General features: G+C 38.9%; 1 protein-coding gene and 1 long non-coding RNA gene across 2 annotated transcripts in view; one reads left to right on the forward strand and one right to left on the reverse strand.

Annotated features, from left to right (window-relative positions):
- LOC106960193 (kelch domain-containing protein 8B-like) overlaps nucleotides 1-18,219 on the forward strand; it is a gene marked incomplete at its 5' end in the record, with an annotated part of 37,556 nt that overhangs the window by 8,660 nt on the left and 10,677 nt on the right. The window contains one exon of the mRNA XM_015053166.1: nucleotides 15,515-15,616. Within this exon, the coding sequence (XP_014908652.1) occupies nucleotides 15,515-15,616 (102 nt within the window). The remainder of the gene's footprint in view (nucleotides 1-15,514; nucleotides 15,617-18,219) is intronic.
- Nucleotides 1,801-11,105, reverse strand: LOC106960191 (uncharacterized). Its single transcript, XR_001427520.1, has 2 exons — nucleotides 10,363-11,105; nucleotides 1,801-1,883 (listed from the first exon to the last, which is right to left on the reverse strand). It is a non-coding gene; the product is annotated as an uncharacterized LOC106960191 (long non-coding RNA).

Raw genomic sequence — 18,219 nt, forward strand, 5'->3', positions numbered from 1 at the left:
CACATCAGTTAGACTGTGTGTATACCACAGCTATTACTGAGATGTAGTATACACCTTTGTTATTATCTTAGGCCATAAAGCTCAGAGCGCCAGTGATGAAGGATCCCATTTCCTTTTATGAGAAAACAAAAGAGCCAGAAGATCAATGGGGTTTTCTAACATTAGCCCTGTGCTGTTTAACTTACTGCTCACACAAAATGACTCCATCACCATATGTGTCAGACATATCAAAGCCTGTTATTCCATGCAAATTTCCGAGCAGCTTCTGTAGATTTGCTGCCCTTTAGAAACACAGTCGGACAGTGCATTGTTAGGAACACATCTGAGGGTTTGTGTTTGATGTGAAAGGCCAAACCGGCTGGCTAAATATAAAAGTTACAGTAGACGAACTGAACTACTATAGTTTGTGAACTACTGAAATTAGTCTTATGCCCACCAGACTCTTTGGTGTGCAATTGCATTTAAAAAAAATATTTTTTATTAGAATTCCCATCCAAGTTTCCGTCACATTCCTTTGTGATCGATTGGCTACACGTTGCATTCAACAGACTGTGTTCTCGTTTGTCCTCATGGAACACCAGACATGTCAGGAATCTCTTCAAATTATCTTAGGAGCCCTACTGATTATCGGGTCATTCTTAAGATTGTTGGAGGGTTGGAATAAGGGAAATAAAGATGTAAAGAAAAGCTGACACCTGAAGTAGGCATAAATCATTGAACTCTATCAGTCCAATATCTGAAAATGAAAAGAGGATGGTAGAACTGTGAACCTACAGAGACACAGCCATACACCAAATCCACACAAGGACAAGCACTAGCTCTACACTCTATAAATCAGATTTTTATAGGATAGGACTGAAAAAAGGCAATAAAATGTCCCGCTTTCATTTCAGCACCAATCCTATTCTGAAACAGGAAGCTAGTTAGAGTTGTTTGAAAGGTATATGGCACTATAAACATGAGTATCATGGAAGAAAAACAAAAAGTTACCTTTCCACTGGACACTGCTCCAAATGAGGTAGTTTAAATCAATGGATACTCGTGTTTGGTCCAGTCAAAGCCTAGATCTAAATACAATCACGTCTCGTCGCAAAAGCTCTCCATACAATATCACGGAGCTATACTGAGCTGTGACAAAAAATAATACAAATTTTAGTCTCTCTGTGTGTAAAACCAATAGAATCATACCCCAAAAGTCTTACACCAAAAGGTATTGACGTATTGACTGAACACAAATGGATGCCCAATTGTTCTGTTTTTATTTTTAATATATTTCATTTTACAACGTGTTTGTTTTCCTCCTTCTTCACAATTTTGCTCAAATTTGTCTTGACCTGTCATTTAAAACCCCCAATGTTGTGCTTTTAATGTGACAAATCCAATACAGCTCGAAACAGAAACAGTCAGAAACTTGGTAGCATTTTAAAAATCAAAACAAAACAAAAAGCTCCACTTTATGATTCAGCCAGACTTAATGCTGGTATTATGTTGTGATTGCACCGACTTTTAGCAGAATGTTCCAGCCAGCTGATTGCATCTCTTTCTATTAAAGTGTTGCCTGCAGAATAATGACTGTGTGCAGAAGTCAGGGGAATTCTTCCACACTGGGGGAGCAGAGGGAGCCACAGAGGTCTGCAGCAATGACTCAAAACCCACCAACTGTTGGTAGACATTTTGAACCACAGACCTGTGCTCCGCTCTCTGAATCATCGCTGTCATGTTTACACTCTGACTTGAAAGTGCTCTGAGATCTCGATGTTTAGATATTGGGTAGTTCTTTCTTTTTCTTTTTTTTTTTTCGTCCTCAGTTCTCGTCCCCTGCAGTTTTGAAAGTTTTGCTCTCTTGGAGATGTCTGTCTTCCCAGCGTGTGCTGTTAAAGCTCCTTTCATAACACAAAAAGCAAAGCTGAGAATCGCTGTTAGTCAAAGGCTGAAAAGGTGGGAGCCAGGCCGAAATGGGTGACTCACCATAGCTGCAGTTTTATAATGTGGGATACAGGAATAAGTTACAGAAATGCATATGTTTATGAGGAACGGCTGATGAGGACGTCAACGTACAATTTTAACAAAAAAGAAAACCTATTTGCTTACGATTTGAGCTAAATTCAATCTCTACAAGATCAAAACTGGTAAACCGTATAAGAACCAGGTGGAAATGATTTGCCATTTTTGTTCAACAGAAACTGCTAACTGCAATGTACCACATGTTTGGCAGTCTATCCAGCTTTTGTGATTCCATGATTGTGGAAATTAACGCAAAATCAACAGATAATTTGTTGAAATGTAAAATAAAAACAAATGGTTGTACGATTTCTCTGTGTCAAATGTGTTAAACACTCTTCAACAATGGCACAGCAAAAGCTATTTCTTAAGCTAGTGCTAGGCACTTGTGTTTGTTTAGGTTGTATTTACCCAAAATGCCCTGCACTGTGGTCTGCTTCCTGCTTTTGTAGCGGTCTCTGGTCTGCTCGGTGTTCACGCATGCATTCAAACTGCGCCAGAGTTCTCTTCAATAGAACTGAGACGTAGGTTTTTGGTTGGACCAGAGTTCACCTGTTTAGTCCACATCAGAGTTAGAATACGTTGACGTATTCACATCTTCTCAAACAAACCGGACTTTGAAAGCAAATGAACTGTAGTTTGAGTAAAGGCGGTCTGGAGAGAGCTTATGTGAATGCACCCAAAGTTTTTTCAGGTCTGTCATGTTTAATGCAGTCATTTTAAAAGCATAAACAACACCAAAACTTTTGAAAAGTAAAGTTATTGCCTTGAACACTTGGGGGGAAAAAACGGTTTCCATGGAAATGGTCTTGTCTTTTTCTGGTATTGCAATAAAAGTTAAACTTTGTCATTTAGATGTTGACATGACCAAACATCTCTACGCAGAGGTAATAAGAGATATAGCAGTTTTCTCTGTGATCCCATAATTTTCTAGATTCTTATTAAAAACCCTGTTAAATTTGACTCATATCTTGTTGTATTAAATCAACCGTCCATACTTCTAAAGATGAAATGTTTCTTTACCGTGAAGCATAGCTGCCACCCACAGAGCATGAATATTTATAGGATTACTCAGAAGCCATGGATGCTCATTAGCGGACCCTATAGGATGCTTGGCCTTCCTGAAGCGCCACTGGATCCTCCTGAGGCGTAATAACCTGCTTTCTCCAGGACAAGCCAGGTAATATCCTCCATCATTCAGCAGGTAAACATTCAGCAGCTCTCTTCCCTCCTCCCTTAAAGCCGAGCCACTGGTGTGTGCCTAATGAAACAGATGATCACAGACCATCACCGCCATGCAGAAAGTTTCCCAAGTCCTCTTTTCCCTTGACTTTCTTTGTGCATCCTCTCTATCCTCATGAGGCTTGAGAGGATACAAATTAAACCATTGATCTATGTAATCGATTGCTAGAGTGTTATTCATCACATCTGCACTGCAGCAACAACCTCATATTGTAAAATCATGAGTGTGTGTTTGTGTGTGGTTATGCCCCATGTGATTATTAATGCATTCAATGAGCTGCAAACTTGGTTTTTAGCTTAGAAGAGGATAGATGACAGATGAAGACACTGTAACAGAGAGATTTGTTTGTGTTGCACAAAAGATCCAAAAACCTTTTTAATCAAGAAAAGATACAAAAAGAGAAGGGAGGTTTAAAGTTTACTGGCAGCTTGTAAAGTGGGAGTCACTACAGGGTTAAAAATATCCACACAGAAACATAAAATGTGCTAAAACTAGTAGAAACTGTCAGATGTACAAGTCAAGAAAAATTAATTGCGAGGGAATAATAAAAATATAATAAAACAGACGACATGAACACTGATCATAAACACAAACATAAACAATCAAGATTTTGTTGCTGATTTCTGGGCAACATTTTTTTTCTTAACTGATATGTCCAATCAGATTTTGAGAGATTTGGGTGTTAAAGAACTATAAATAATATATTTGTCTACTTTCTGCATGAATGAAAATGTTAGCAGTCCTGACATTTCTTTATGTTAACATGAATTAAGTATCAATAAATAAAAGTCTCTGGAAATGTACAAAATGTACCTTTTTTTATTTTTACAAGATGCATTCAACGTAGCTTCGAGCTTCAACAACTTAATTTTTGATTAAAGAATAAATTTTACTGTTATGGGAAAGTTTGGTAGATATATTGTAACATTACAAAAGCCTGTAGTGGAGAGAGAGAAAATTGTGAGCTGATTTTTTTTTAAACTATTTGCTTTGTGCATGAGCTGTTGGGGCACTAAGCGCAGTTAGCATGATTATCTCCAGCAGTCAATGGGCCAGAAGCGGGGTCAGTCATCCAGCAATGGGGCAATACAGAGATGGACAGGACAAACAACCACGCGCACACACACACATGCACACACACTAAAGGATCAATTAACCTAACAGTCATATTTTTGGCTTGTGGGAGGAAGCCGGAGTACCCAGAGAGAACCTAAACATGCACAGGGAGAACATGCAAGCTCCATTCAGAAAGACCCCGGGCCGGGAGTCAAACCCAGGACCTTCTTTCTGCGTCACTGTGCAGCCTCCCTTTTAACATATTTTCATAAATACCTCCAATTAGAGAATCACCCACAATGAAATATTGTCTGTCTGCCACATAATAATTAGGTTTATTTGTTCATAGATCCTGAAAAAAGATTAAATTCTTAGTTTCTAAATGGCTGATTATCAATTAGGACCAGTGAAACTGGACGACATTGGTCAAACATTTATTTAAGATTTAGTGATGCTGCTTGCTGTTATTGATGCTGGATAAGAAAAAAATTGCCAGATAAAGAAAGTGGAAGACATGCAGCAAAGGTCTTAATATCTCTACATCAAGCCCCAGACAGCTGCATTGAGGACTAATAGCCTGTCTATATAGGATATCCACTCTAGTGACACGCCACCATCTTTGTGCATTTTGGTAATAGGTGAAGAAATATTTTATTGATCAAAGTCTTCATTGATTTTCATGTGGTTGTTCACTGAGTGGTAGATTTATCAAGAATCTGGTTACCAGAAAACTAGCAGAACTCGCTAACTTATTAAGGCTCGACTATTTCTACTGCACATGCTCCTGTGCCATCCTCGGTCCCCCGGGTGCAGCCTTTTGAATATTGATCAGTCTCTTTCTTCTTTAAGTTATTCACATGGAATGTGCATCTCAGCAGAAAGCAGCAGCTTCAGGCTGCTGCCTTTGAATGCATCATCACTGAACAAAAAGAGGTCAAAGGAATAAAAAAAAAACTCTTTCACAGTGTATAGATCTTACTGCTGACTTCTTGGTCTCTCCCATACAGGAGATGACTTCTTAGTGTTTAACCTCTGACGACGATCCAATGATTTTATCCTTCCATACAGAACTGATAAATTCTCTTCACTTCATTGGCTTCCAGTTAGTTTTACTTATTGATTTGTGATTTTTTTGCATTGAGAACATACATTTTTATCTCTGCAGCAGTCTGACTGACCTCTGACCTGCTGCTAGAATTCTTGTTTACTTACCCATCAGCCTGTTTTTGGCAGATATTAAAAATTATTTGACTTTCACTCTTATTACTGACCAAATGACAGTTGACACGTAAAAAACAGCCTATATCTTTCTACATCAACCTGATGAAGATGGTTTCCATCCTTGCTTGTGCGTTTTGGAGCAGATTTATCATCCAGCATGTCAGTAAGCAGATGCAGATCCCCTGGACCGTACAGGAACATCAGGGTACGCAGCGCGAAGGCTGACGCAGTCTAGTCAGGGATGTAGAAACACGGAAGAAAAATCCCTTCTGACAGTGATTAACCTTGTTTGCAACACCTCGGATATAATCCAAACACTTCTCTTCACTCCGCAAACACACCTCCTGATGTTCAACACAGAGTTCAGAAATGAGCTAGTCTGAGTTCTGGTGGCTTAGTGACAACGGTGGACTTCGTAGATGAGATAATGCAAAATTTCATTCTCATAATGTGACTGATAGTTCAGGATGACTTTGATGGGATTTTGCTTTATATATAAATACATATAAACACAATTGAATTAGGATGTATTTAAATGAAGCCAGACCTGTAAGGCTGATGCCTTATTAGTTATTTGCCATGGATGCTAGGCTAGGTTAAACCTTTCAGCATTGATTCAGATGCGAGGTAAGTGAATAAATCTTGAAGAACATCATGATTTGGGACATATTGTTGGCCATCCATCCATCCATCCATCCATCCATCCATCCATCCATCCATCCATCCATCCATCCATCCATCCATCCATCCATCCCTCCATCCCTCCCTCCCTCAAAGATCAGAGATGTAATCTTGAGGCCATTATCTTCTACTCAATTCCTCTCGATTCTCCCTTCAGTTCTCCGTTTGGGATTTATCGCATTGATCTAGATTTTTGTAGGATGCATTTCAAGCGGGTCAATTGTCATTGAGTTGTGAACCACGGCGATTTTCCATGCTGTTTCAGAACTGTAGTCTGCTTTTGGTTGTAGCTTGGCAATGGCAGCAGAGGAAGCAAACAAAGTCATTCGGTCAGTGTTTGTCATGCTTCCACAGCTTGCAGCTTTCACTAACAGACAACTTGTTCAATTTGACACTTCGCTCTTTGCAGTGGAACATGGTTGTTTACAGCACATGCAGTTTCCTGTAAGCTTCATAGCGTAGTGTCCTTCACGGTCAATCCGGCACAGCACACACATCATGGCCAAGCATCTGTGGCTGGATTCTACGTCTCCAGTTTCTCAACAGCCAAAGGTCCAGGCTCTCTGTATGAAGCAATACATAGAACGAGGGGCTGCTTCTTACCAGCTTATACCTCCATGTTTCTCCATGTGATGGTGTATTATGGATGCACCATGGTTCACAAACAAATCATGGCAGTGGCATAGTTGTTGATGGAGAACAAGTTTACACTTTTGTCTGAGGTTATGTTGTCGTTAAGGCAAACTAGCGCAGCCCTGACCTCGGTGTAAATCAACAGGAAGCATGTTTGTCAACTGAAGGGACGCAGTGCAGCACACAGTAGGTGTTAATCACTGTCAGGAGGTTTTGTCTGTCTGCTTCTGCATCCCTGACTGGGCTGCGTCAGCCTTCACACTGCGTACGCCGTTGTCCCTGTACAGTCCAGGGGATCTGCTTCTGCTTACTGACATGCTGGATGATGAATCTGCTCTGAAACGCAGAAGCAGGGGTGGAAACCGATGTGGAAAGAAACAGGCTGATAATGTTGCTGCTGCTACATCCACATGAGAGCATGTCATAGTATGTCATGTTGATTTGTGAGGGTTTTTTTTGTATTCATGAGCAACAACAAACTGATGTGCTTGATTTGTGTTTCCTGCTTTTCGCTACAAGGTCAGGTGTGTGTTTGGACAAAAAAGAGCAGCGACTGAACAAACAGCATCAAACCCCAGAGACTATGAGCCAGAGTCGTCCTACTGCAGCTCACACAGCAGAATAAAACAAGAGTTCAGCAATGGTAGACAACTCAAGTGCCTGTAGGGACAACTGTAAAAAGACATTTTACAGTTGTATAGTGTCTCATCCAATGGGAATGAAAGGTTTCATCCTTTTTAAGGGAGGAGAACTGTGGTTTCACTACCTGCAGCTAAGAAAATGATCATTTCTTTGATTTTATAAATGGAGTTGTATTCTTGTTGCCCTGGTCTGCTTGTTGGCTACATTCAGTGTGGATGTTTGATTTCTGCTTTGGTATATACATAGACCTGCCACAACAAGCAATAAATAAATAAATCAATTAATCACATGTTAAATTAATATGAGCTCAATCATTTTCATTTGCAGGATTTATTTCTACTTTCTGCTCTCTCTCTTTCTACCAAAAACTGGATGACAAAAATTTTCAGTCCCTATTTTTTTTTTTTTTTTGAAGGACAGTTGTGTTTATAGAGGCTTCTTAATGCCTTTTCACAGCAGTGTGTGTGTCTGTGTGTGTGAGCAATGCTGCTGTAATATTCTCTGGCTTTCTAAAGGTGTGTGCCGGTCATATGCAGCATAGTCACGGGAGGCGAGCGAAACGTCTGGGAGGGCGAAACAGGAGAAGGAACAGGATTGATTCTGAGCTTTAAATAAACACTCGCGCCTCTCCTCCAGCTGAGTCCACCAGACACGGATCTGCCCCACATGTCACTCAAATCAGCTGCCTGCATGCACCGCCACAGACGGTTTGTGTGAGAGCAGCCCCGGTGGCCAGTTGGCCCAACAGAAACAAGAGTGACGCCACCCAACATAAATCAGCGCCTCATTTCCTCTCCAAACTCCAGATTTGGATCGAGCAAGAGAATTAATAATTGGTGCTGACAAGCAGCCGTGTTTTCTCCTTGAAGTGGCTTGTCTTTCCTTCTTGTGGGTTAAAGTGTCAGAGAGGGAAAAAAGAAAAAAAAAAACCATTGCACTGCAGCCTGTTTTCTTTTTCATGGGAGAGTGGTTTGCGCTCTCTCTGCTTGACAAGCTTTGTGAGAAGCAGTGGAGGTGAGAATGCACACAGACACAGAGGGACCTCCTCATCCTGAAACACAAAGCATCTCTCTGTCTCCCACTTTAATTTAATAAAGGCAGGGTGGATGGGGTGGATGTTCCAGGGCCTCCGTCCCTTGGTGGAACTTGGAGAGAGCAAGGCTCAGCCATTTTATTGTACAACTTTTATTGGTAGACCTAAGTTGCAACATTTGTTAAATTTTCAGCTGGTGCAGTTTAATTTCACACTGCACTGCGTTAAACATACTAAATCTTTTGAGAAACCTGTTCCCCTCCTTGCCTGTGGAGGTGCTGTGCCACGGACCACTGAAGGAAACAACACCAAAAGCTCTGAAGAAGACACTGGGCGCAGCTTCCTTCTTCACAAAATGACAACTAAAATGGAGTGGCGTCAGATTGTAGCGGTTGCAGAATTTCTCTGCTGGCGAGAAATGGCATGATATTGCGAGACATTTTTCGTGCTAGCACGTTTATTTTGATTGTATTTACCCAGAATTCCCTGTACACTTCCTGCTTTTGGAGCTATCTGCAGTCCGCTTGGCATTCACATATAAGAAATAAACATGTGTATATCCTGTAAAATGTCCATTAGTGTAGCTTCACACAGAATATGGCTGAATATTTCCTGCTAAAAAAGGCTACAATATTCAGTGCTTTTAGTATTACATGTCTAACACAACACAAATAAACATATTTATCTCCCCATCAACAAAGAAGTACAAATGCTGATGTGTATACAAGGTAGCTCAGAGGGCGAACAAACACAAGTTATGGTTATTTCAGCCAATTTGTCAAGAGAAAACATGGAGAAAAACATAAATTACGAGCCTGCATGGTTGTTTGAAAGTTCCCTCTCCCTTCCTTCTCTCCCCATATATCTGGACGCAATTTGCATGCTATCTTTCCTTTCCATTTTCCACGCCTGAATAGCTGATCTGTTGCAGCCAGCATATCTATTAGCGAGCTGCTGGTGGCTCTGCCGTTTCTCCTCTGACACAGAGATTAACATTTAGCTGCACTGCTACCGCGTTACTTCCTCCAGCAAGCACCTCAACACATTAATGTTATCTCGAAAAAAAATGTCTCCCGTCTTCTGACGATCTCCACTGCAGAGGGAAAGTCAAATATTTCAGTTTTATTAGGCTTTTGCCTCTGATGAAAATATTTTGAAAGTAAAATATTTTTGTAGAACTCTGTTTCCGTTGATGTTACTTATGGTGGTGTGGATTGTCTGTCATCTTGGACATGACAATCCTTAGTGCTGTTAATACAAATCAACTAAACTCCAGCTACACTATCTGGGCCACTAAGATCACTACTTTAGCCTGTATTCTTGTTTTTGACCTCAAACTCTGTGAATCCAGCTGTAGATACTCGTGAAGCTAGCAGCTAAGATCGGTCATCCAGGTGACGAGGCGGTCAGTCTTCTTCCATCAGGATTTTGTGGTGCGTTTCTCATCACAAATTAAAGAGACAAAGTGATGAAGACTATCGTTACCCATTGACCAATACAGCAATTAATAATCTAGGCTAAAGATGTGATGGATGTCATTGTTTTTTTATTTTGACTGGCTCCATAGCAACCTTTCTGGATTCTCATGCACAGACTAACAAATTTAAGAGCTTAAATTATTTGTCAGCACAACAAAATGTGAAATGCCACAGAGCCCAACAGATCCTTCTTGAGGCAAAACGAGTTATGGCAAGTCCATTTAACTGCAGATTATATTTGCCAGAAGTTATTAGCATCTCTTCCTTCCTCATTCATAGAAGTTTACAGTTTCATTAAATAGAAAAAAAAAATAAAGGAAAATGAGAAGGCCAAGGATACCACCAGTTTGGGTTCAGAATTAGTCATAGAAAACTAGTTTAGAGCAGTGAATTTGAAGTCTGTCCCTTATGAAGCTAGCCTGGTAAGAACAAACTCCTTGTTGTACGTTTGGCTGTGAAGTGAGGTTCTGGGTCCTCGGCTATTGAGAAACGATTTCTTGCGTCCCTGTCAGACGGACAGTTTCCCACACCACAAAAAAAGAAGAAGAAAAAAAAAACTCATAAAAATGCACACAACCTTGCTGGACAGAAAAAAACAAACAAAAAAAAACTTGGGTCTAAATAACCCCGTCTTAAGATTGTGCAAGGGTTAATTGCCACCTCGTCCTTCATGAAAAATGACAATGCAGAGGTACAGAAACTTAGAATGACATTTACAGCAGCTCTCTCAATAAACTTTCTCCTTTTAAGCCCTCAATCCTGTGAGAAGTCATATCTGCCTTAAAAGACCAACACATTGCTATTTTATCAAGGTTTGTGTGGAAAGATCCCCAGTGAGACCCTCCATGACTGTCATTAACTCCGTTTGATTTGGTAAAAATTTGGCTTGAGACCCGAAACTTGACTGACAAAAAATGAATCCATTGATTGCAGGATCACGTCTGTTTATCTGTCATTTTTAACACGAAGACCACAAAGGGAAAAAAAAGAGAGAATCAAGTAATCCTCAGAGCAGCTTCTTCTAAATAAAGTTTAAAACATGTAACAAGGCATCAAAACAAAGTGCTTGAGAGCAACTTCCTCTATCCAAGAAGAAGTTACAGACTCTACCCCTACAGATCACTGCCAGGAATGAGGACTGTTAATGGGATTTATTTTATTAACTCCAGTGAAATATACAACTGTGATTTAGCTTGAAATTAAGACCAAATAAATTGATTGGGACCAAATAAAACAGTCCTGACTGGGACATCTCTAAACACTCTCTGGAACTCCATTACATTTTAAACTGAGGCAGCCATGTTGATTCAGAATTCTGACTTAATAAGTCAAAGGTTTCTCACTGCACTCAGCTTCAAAATTCAACATGGCTGCTTCATATTGGAATGTAATGGGAGCTTCAAATTACACCAACCACAGTGTATAATATGCATTTGTGAACATGTCAAAGTGTTTGAATGTATAAAATGTTGAATATTTTATAAGCTTGCATGAATTAGCTTAAACAGATGTCAAACCATAAGTGTGATTAAAATGTAGAAAAAGTAATACAAAACAATTATGACAAAGAGTAAGGATGAATGTTTCCTCTCTGAAATAATCTGAGTGCTTTGTTTATGTATGCACTCCGTTCAATTTTGAGTGAATTGTTTTTAGTCTGTCTGCACAATTACAAGCTAACATAAAATGCGAAAAAGAAAATTTCCCACAATGTGATATACTGATGACTACAGCATTTCCAACTGAATCTAGGGTTGTTTTAAAATAAAAACAATTTTTTCCCCCCACTTTTCATCAACTGTTTTCTCAAAAAGAACCACATTTTCCTCAGAGGCATACCTGGTCTCAGGTAACCCTGTCTACCAGTCTGCCAAGTAACATATTTTTCACCGACACATCCATCTTTTCTCTGAGTAATACCTTGATCCTCTGCAGCGTCCTCCACCGCTCCTTTAAAGTGCTCTCTGGATTTAGCACTATAACACTTCAACTGGAGGTCATCCAAGTCGGCCCCAGTGGCTCCTTGTTGGAAAGCATCAAATTGTCTCAGACATTCTAAGGAGTTAATGTATTATAATAATAATAATAATAATAATAATAATAATACATTTTATTTCAAAGGCGCCTTTCTGGCACTCAAGGACACCGTACAAAGAGCGGTCACTTTCCGCTTGACTGTACAATATTTGAAGAGTGGATAAAGGCTGGGAAGGGAGCTCAGCAGTCTAAATATCCAGCATGTCTAATTCACATCAGGCTTTAAACTAAATAGGTCACCAGCTTTTTGTTTGCAGAAATAGAAATACATTTTTTATGGCCAAAATAATGGAGCTAAAGCATTATATACAAAACTTGATTAAGTATATATTTCCAGTCAATAATGTTTATAAACATTAGCAGATATAAAATAAAAAAAATACTGAACTGACATGACGAAATGAAAGGAAAATAAGTGTTGTTTGTGACCTGGTGTCTAGGTGTCTATCACCCACTGTGACACGCTTTATCACAGGGCAGAAAATTACAAAAATATTTCACGAATCCAAACCTTGTGATTACTGCCTTTTTATTCGGGAACCCTGAAGGCAACACTTTGTAAAACAGGGTTTTGTCTTTTAGAGTTATATCTCAGCCAGGTTTGTTCATCAAGTCAATCAATATTTTTCTCCATTCTTCTTTGCAGAATGTCTCAACTGTCACCATGTCATGACAGTATGTTATGAGACAGATAATCTGTGAAAAGACTAATCTTCGTCACCTGCTCCCTGAGCTGATATTGCCGTATGAAGAAATGCATCACTCCAGACCAAAAACAACCAATCAGAGCCAGACAGAGGGTCTTAGCGCTGTTAATGAAGGTACCAATGACAGAGAAACAACCATCACAGGAAAACTGTTTATCCGTTAAATACAGTTACTATGCACAGTTCAGATCACATTTCTTTCAGTAAGTGGTGTCCTAAAGATGACCGTTTCTAATGGGAATGTTTTTCAATAACTGTGTTTGCATCAATATAAGTACAGTCAACGCCATACAGTTACCTAAGTCAAAAATATTGTTTTTATTGTCAGTTTTATCGTTATCATAACAGTACCACAAAATATTGCGATAAAATTCTAAGTCATGTTGCCCAGCCTTAGTGGAAAGTAGAGTTTAATAAATGCAGGCAGCAGCAACAAAGGTCAACCCCAAGCAAATAGAATATTTACACATTTTGGTAGTTTTATGAATCAACTCACTGGTGACCTCATGCAGCCTTGTTTTTGTTTTTAGAATATTGGTTTGTTTTATTAGACTTGTGTAAACTGCCATCTCCAACTCCTGCCCTGACTCTTCCAGCACAGGAGACGAGGAGCAGTGGGAAAAGCAATGCGTCACCTCTTATCATGGTCCAAATATAGAAATTTAATCTGCGAGGGGTTTCAAGCCAGAGAAAGGAAAAAGAGCAGGGTGCTGGGAGCTCCCCAGGCAGATCTTGTTGTGTAAAATGCAGTTTTTTTCCCCTCCATGTATGCCTTCCTTTGGCTTCTGCTGTCTTTCTTTCTCTATCTGTCTAGTGATTGGCTCTGCAGTTATTCCATATTTCTTTCTGTAATGTCAAGATTGTAACAGCAAAGTAGAGAGGTGACAAAAACTGAAACCATGTGTATTCCTCCATCCTGTCTTAAAGAGCAAATTGACAGAGTTTAAAATATAGTTGTTGGATTTTCATGAATTCTACATAAGAACTGGATTGGACTGCAGTGCTTTGTGAAACACAGACCAATGAACTACATGACAGCGAAGTATTATAAAAACTAAAGCTAAGTGAAGCTAGTCTCCTGTTTGCTTAATCTAATCCACTTAACACATTAATTTCAACTTATTAATAACATTAATTTTCATGTGTAAAATATGAAATTTGCTCTAGTTAATTCAAATAATCGCATTTTTGTTCAGAGTGGAACCTTTTGTATTCACATGTTTTTGGTATGCTCATAAATCTGATGCACAAGGGATTTCCGCAAACTGTAGTGATGGAGGACAAGGCTGCTTCTCTCTACGTTTTGCTTTAAAGTCGATCTGATTGGACGCTGGGAAAGGCCATTGTTCTGTTCAAGTTTTGCTAAAAAGAGCTAGCCTATCAGCAAAGCTTTTCAAGCCTAATATAGCATCTGAATTTTTGAATTGAAAATGTTACTTTTCTTGATGTATAATTTGATTAAAATGCAATTAATTGCAATTAATTAATTACAGATGCTGCAATAAACTTGATTAAAAAATTTAAACCAGTCCCACCTCTAATGATAACAAAAAGTAAAGTTATTTGCTTTAAAGTTACTTATATGCCACCCCAGTAGATCCGCCCCTGCTGAGCAGAAGACTTCATCTGTTTTTTAATTTCTTTATATCAGGCAAGACATGTGGCATTCAGTCCTACTTCAGGTTGTTGTGTGTTTTAAAGGAGTTTTCTAGTAACATAGGTCAGACACTAGTCTGTCTTGAAATTGAACTCAGCCGTTCAAACGTGGTTCTTTACAGTTAATTTGTGATTTAACGAGGAGGAGACAGCCTGGTATTCCCTACAGGATAGGTCCAGCAGGTTTCCTGATGGTCCCACAGCCTGGAGCCATATGCAGCTCTGACTTCAGCCTCCTTCCTCACACATGCACAAAAGGCGTTCAACTCATTAATAAACATTAATAATCAGCACCCGATAAGATGGTATCTTCCAGATTTCTGTCAGTGATGGTGTAAGCTGGTACTCTAAGCGCTGAGTCTTGATAACTAAATTTGGCTGAATTCAACAGTTGGGAAAATGACAATATTATTTATAAAGGATTTTAGTGGGGATAGAAAATGTGATATGGATGGATGTTATATTTTTGCCATTTCATTGACCTCAGCTTCATTTGTGTTTGACAAATATAATGTATGACAATGTGGAACCTGTTGTGTGTGCTTGAATGTTTTAAGGGTTTACAAACCTGTAGACTCTGGTAACCCAAAGATTAGTGGAAAAAAAGGCAAACCCTAACACACGGCAGGTATTCATATTGCGTTTCCCTTGTAGTTTTATGAAATACACTAATATCAAAACCACCTCATCCAAGCGCAAAATCTTTTTATCGAGAAAAGTTTTTAACATTTTTTTTTTGTTTCCATTAATCTAATTTATTTTTGTATTTCCAATTTGCGCAATTTAACAGAAAACCCCAAAACAGTGGAAATGTGTGTACTTATTTTTCAGTCTGTATTTAGCGTTAAACTGTGTGGTACGATGCGGAACTGTGGATGTTTTTGGTAAACAAATTCAACAACTTGACTGACGAAACAGCTGAATCTGACTGTTTTACAATCTGACTGTTTTACTGTTTTTATGTCCGGGAATGAGAAGAGTGACTGCCTAGTGAGGGCAGAAAATATACAAAGGATTTTCTGAACACTTTCAGCATTTTTAATTGATTATTCTCAAATAAACTTGGAAATAAAAGCAGCATAGGCTGAGGTGACCGACTGTTTTCTGGTTGTTCTTCTTTTGGTAGGTGTTTGGATCAAACCCAGCCGAACATCCAGGATGCGGGAAAAGAGGGCGGACTTTGTGGCAGGATGCCTTGGAGGAAGAGTCATCGTAGCTGGTGGTCTGGGTCAGTAGCTCTATGTTTATCTCCTAATTTTTCTGTTTCCTGGCAAAATAAAGATATTCTATCATTATCCTTGTAGCCAAAGCAGATTTGGTTCTCATCACTGAAACCCACTGAAAACCAGTCATCCACAGTCTATGACTGATCCCTCTAACTCAATGGAACCTTGTTTCTATTAGTTTATTCATTAATGGTGGTTCAAGTTCTGTTTTTCTGGACATAAATCTCATTTCCTTCAGCTGCTCTCTGACAGCTTGTTCACAAAAATCAGCTTCTGTTTCTGTCCGTTTATCATTTCTCTTGTTGCCATGACATTTGTGCCCAAATCCTGTGGATAGACAAAACATGAATTGCTGTTTTAGTTGCACAGATCACAAAAAAGCATTTTTGCTCTATAGAGGTAGGATGTTTTCACACCTGGTAAACTCGGTTTGACTGGGGATCAAAATTGCAACATTTGTTGCAATTTTGATCCCCAGTCAAAATGTTCCATTTTCAGTTGGTGCAGTTCACTTTCACACTGCACTAAACCAACCAAACCCTGTGGAGCAAAATGTTGACCTCCTCACCTGCAGTGGCGTTGTACCAAGAAGCACTAATGGAAATGACACAAAAACCTCTGAAGAAGACATTCAATGCAACTTCCTTCTTCACGAAAGGTGAAGAAAGATGATGTGGTGTCAGAGTTTAGCAGTTGTAGTGTTGATGTGAATGCACCCTGAGATATAACTAAGTAGCATTTACCTATATGTATGTGCAACATTCAGATATTAATGCTTTCATGCATTCATAAATATATATTTGCAGTTTACATATTCACAGGCAAGCGAACATCAATTTTTGTCACTGCATTTCCATTTACTGTATAACTGCAAATTTGAATTCTGAAAATAAATTTGCTGAATATAAACACATCAATTTAGAAAAAAGTTAACGTTTTCCATAAAAAGTGTTGGAACTTGGTAGTTTTAACGCCTTCGCGGAATTGGTTCACAAAACTGCCCTGAAAAGATTTTTGCATCACACAAGTCACGTGATCAATAACCGGATGTTGCTGAAGAAAATGATGACAGGAAGTGGTAGAAAGATGATTTTACAGAATTGCAGAATTTGATTTTTTTGACATAAACTGAATATCTCCTAACTTTTGCACACATTTGAAATGGAAATGCAGCTACTGTTATATGAAGATATCGACCTTAATCATGAACTCGAATCATTCAGATTGCCAAACAACTTCTGATATGTCTAATGCGTGCCCTTTCGCGACACTGTGTTAATTTACCTTCTTTCTTTTCTGTTGATGTTTTTTTCATGGACACAGAGCAACTTCAACATTTTTTTCCTGTCTTATCTACAAACAGCCCTTTGATTTTCAACAGAGGTCATTTGTGTGTGTGTGTGTGTGCTTGCGTGTGCGTGTGTGTGTGTGTGTGTGTGTGTGGTTATTCTGATGGGATATTTTGGGATTGTGAGACATAAAACATGTTTTTACCATAAAAAAAATTTAAAGGAAAATTACATCCCCAACACCTTTCACAGTAATATTTGTCATAATAAAAGCATTAGTACAAAACGTAATGGACTTTAAACACTGTAGGAGGTAAAAAAAACCCCAATAAAAACATTTATTAATCATTTATCACATTCACTATATAACACATTCAGTATAACTTAATGCTAATTAGTCAAAACTAATTCTCACCATTGTTGTAGGAAGCTGCTGTCTAATCGCTGGAGCTCAATCATTAACAGTTTGTCAATCATTAACAGGCGTGCAGAGAAATGTTGAAAGCTAAAATAATTTTATTACACTTGTTTTCATAACCAGATACTTCTATTTAATAATGATCTAAAACATGGTTGATTCAAGGTCTTTTCCCACCGTGCTCAACATGTTGGAAGAGTCTGAAGAAAATGTTCTTGTCTGAAGTTTCAGGTAGAGTTTCTTCCACCTTAACCCTTGTGTGTGTGAGGACTGAGGCAACTGATACAAGTGATATGGGTGTACCCAATCAATGTATACATAATCATAATACAACACTTAACTTTTTAAATTATGCACCTAAAAATTGATCAAAGTATGAAAAACCTAACTACTATGACTGTGAGGATTTAGGTTTTTGTGTCTTTATTGGTTAATTTATTCCGTGTCTTGTCTGGCTCTTAGCTGGAACCAGTTGTCTCCTGTTCCCTCATCGGTCCCTTGTGTATTTAACCCCCCCACTGGATCCTTGTCTTTGTCAAGTCATTGTTCCCCTTCCTGAGTCTGTGTTCATGTCTCGTTGCTCACTTGTGTTTCCTTGTTTTGAGAACCTTGAGGACTACAATAAACTCTTTTCTCCATTCCACCCTGGGCCTCACCGCGCCCAACCTCACCATGAATAAACCACTTCATGACAACGACTAATAAAAACTAATCTAAAGCTAAATGATATTTAGCTAATAATGACTCATAAAAACTAGTAAACGCACTCTGAAAACTAACTAAAACTAACTGAATTAGGGAAACAAAAAGTCAGAATGAAAAAAAAAAAAAAAAAAAAACATTTTTTTTCTGCTTTGGGGGATTCTGCGGCTGGCAAAAGTTGGATTGTTCATCTGGG

Source organism: Poecilia latipinna, unplaced genomic scaffold (genome assembly GCF_001443285.1).
Source record: "Poecilia latipinna isolate Pla-1442-1.1 unplaced genomic scaffold, P_latipinna-1.0 Scaffold1165, whole genome shotgun sequence".
Taxonomy (NCBI): domain Eukaryota; kingdom Metazoa; phylum Chordata; class Actinopteri; order Cyprinodontiformes; family Poeciliidae; genus Poecilia; species Poecilia latipinna.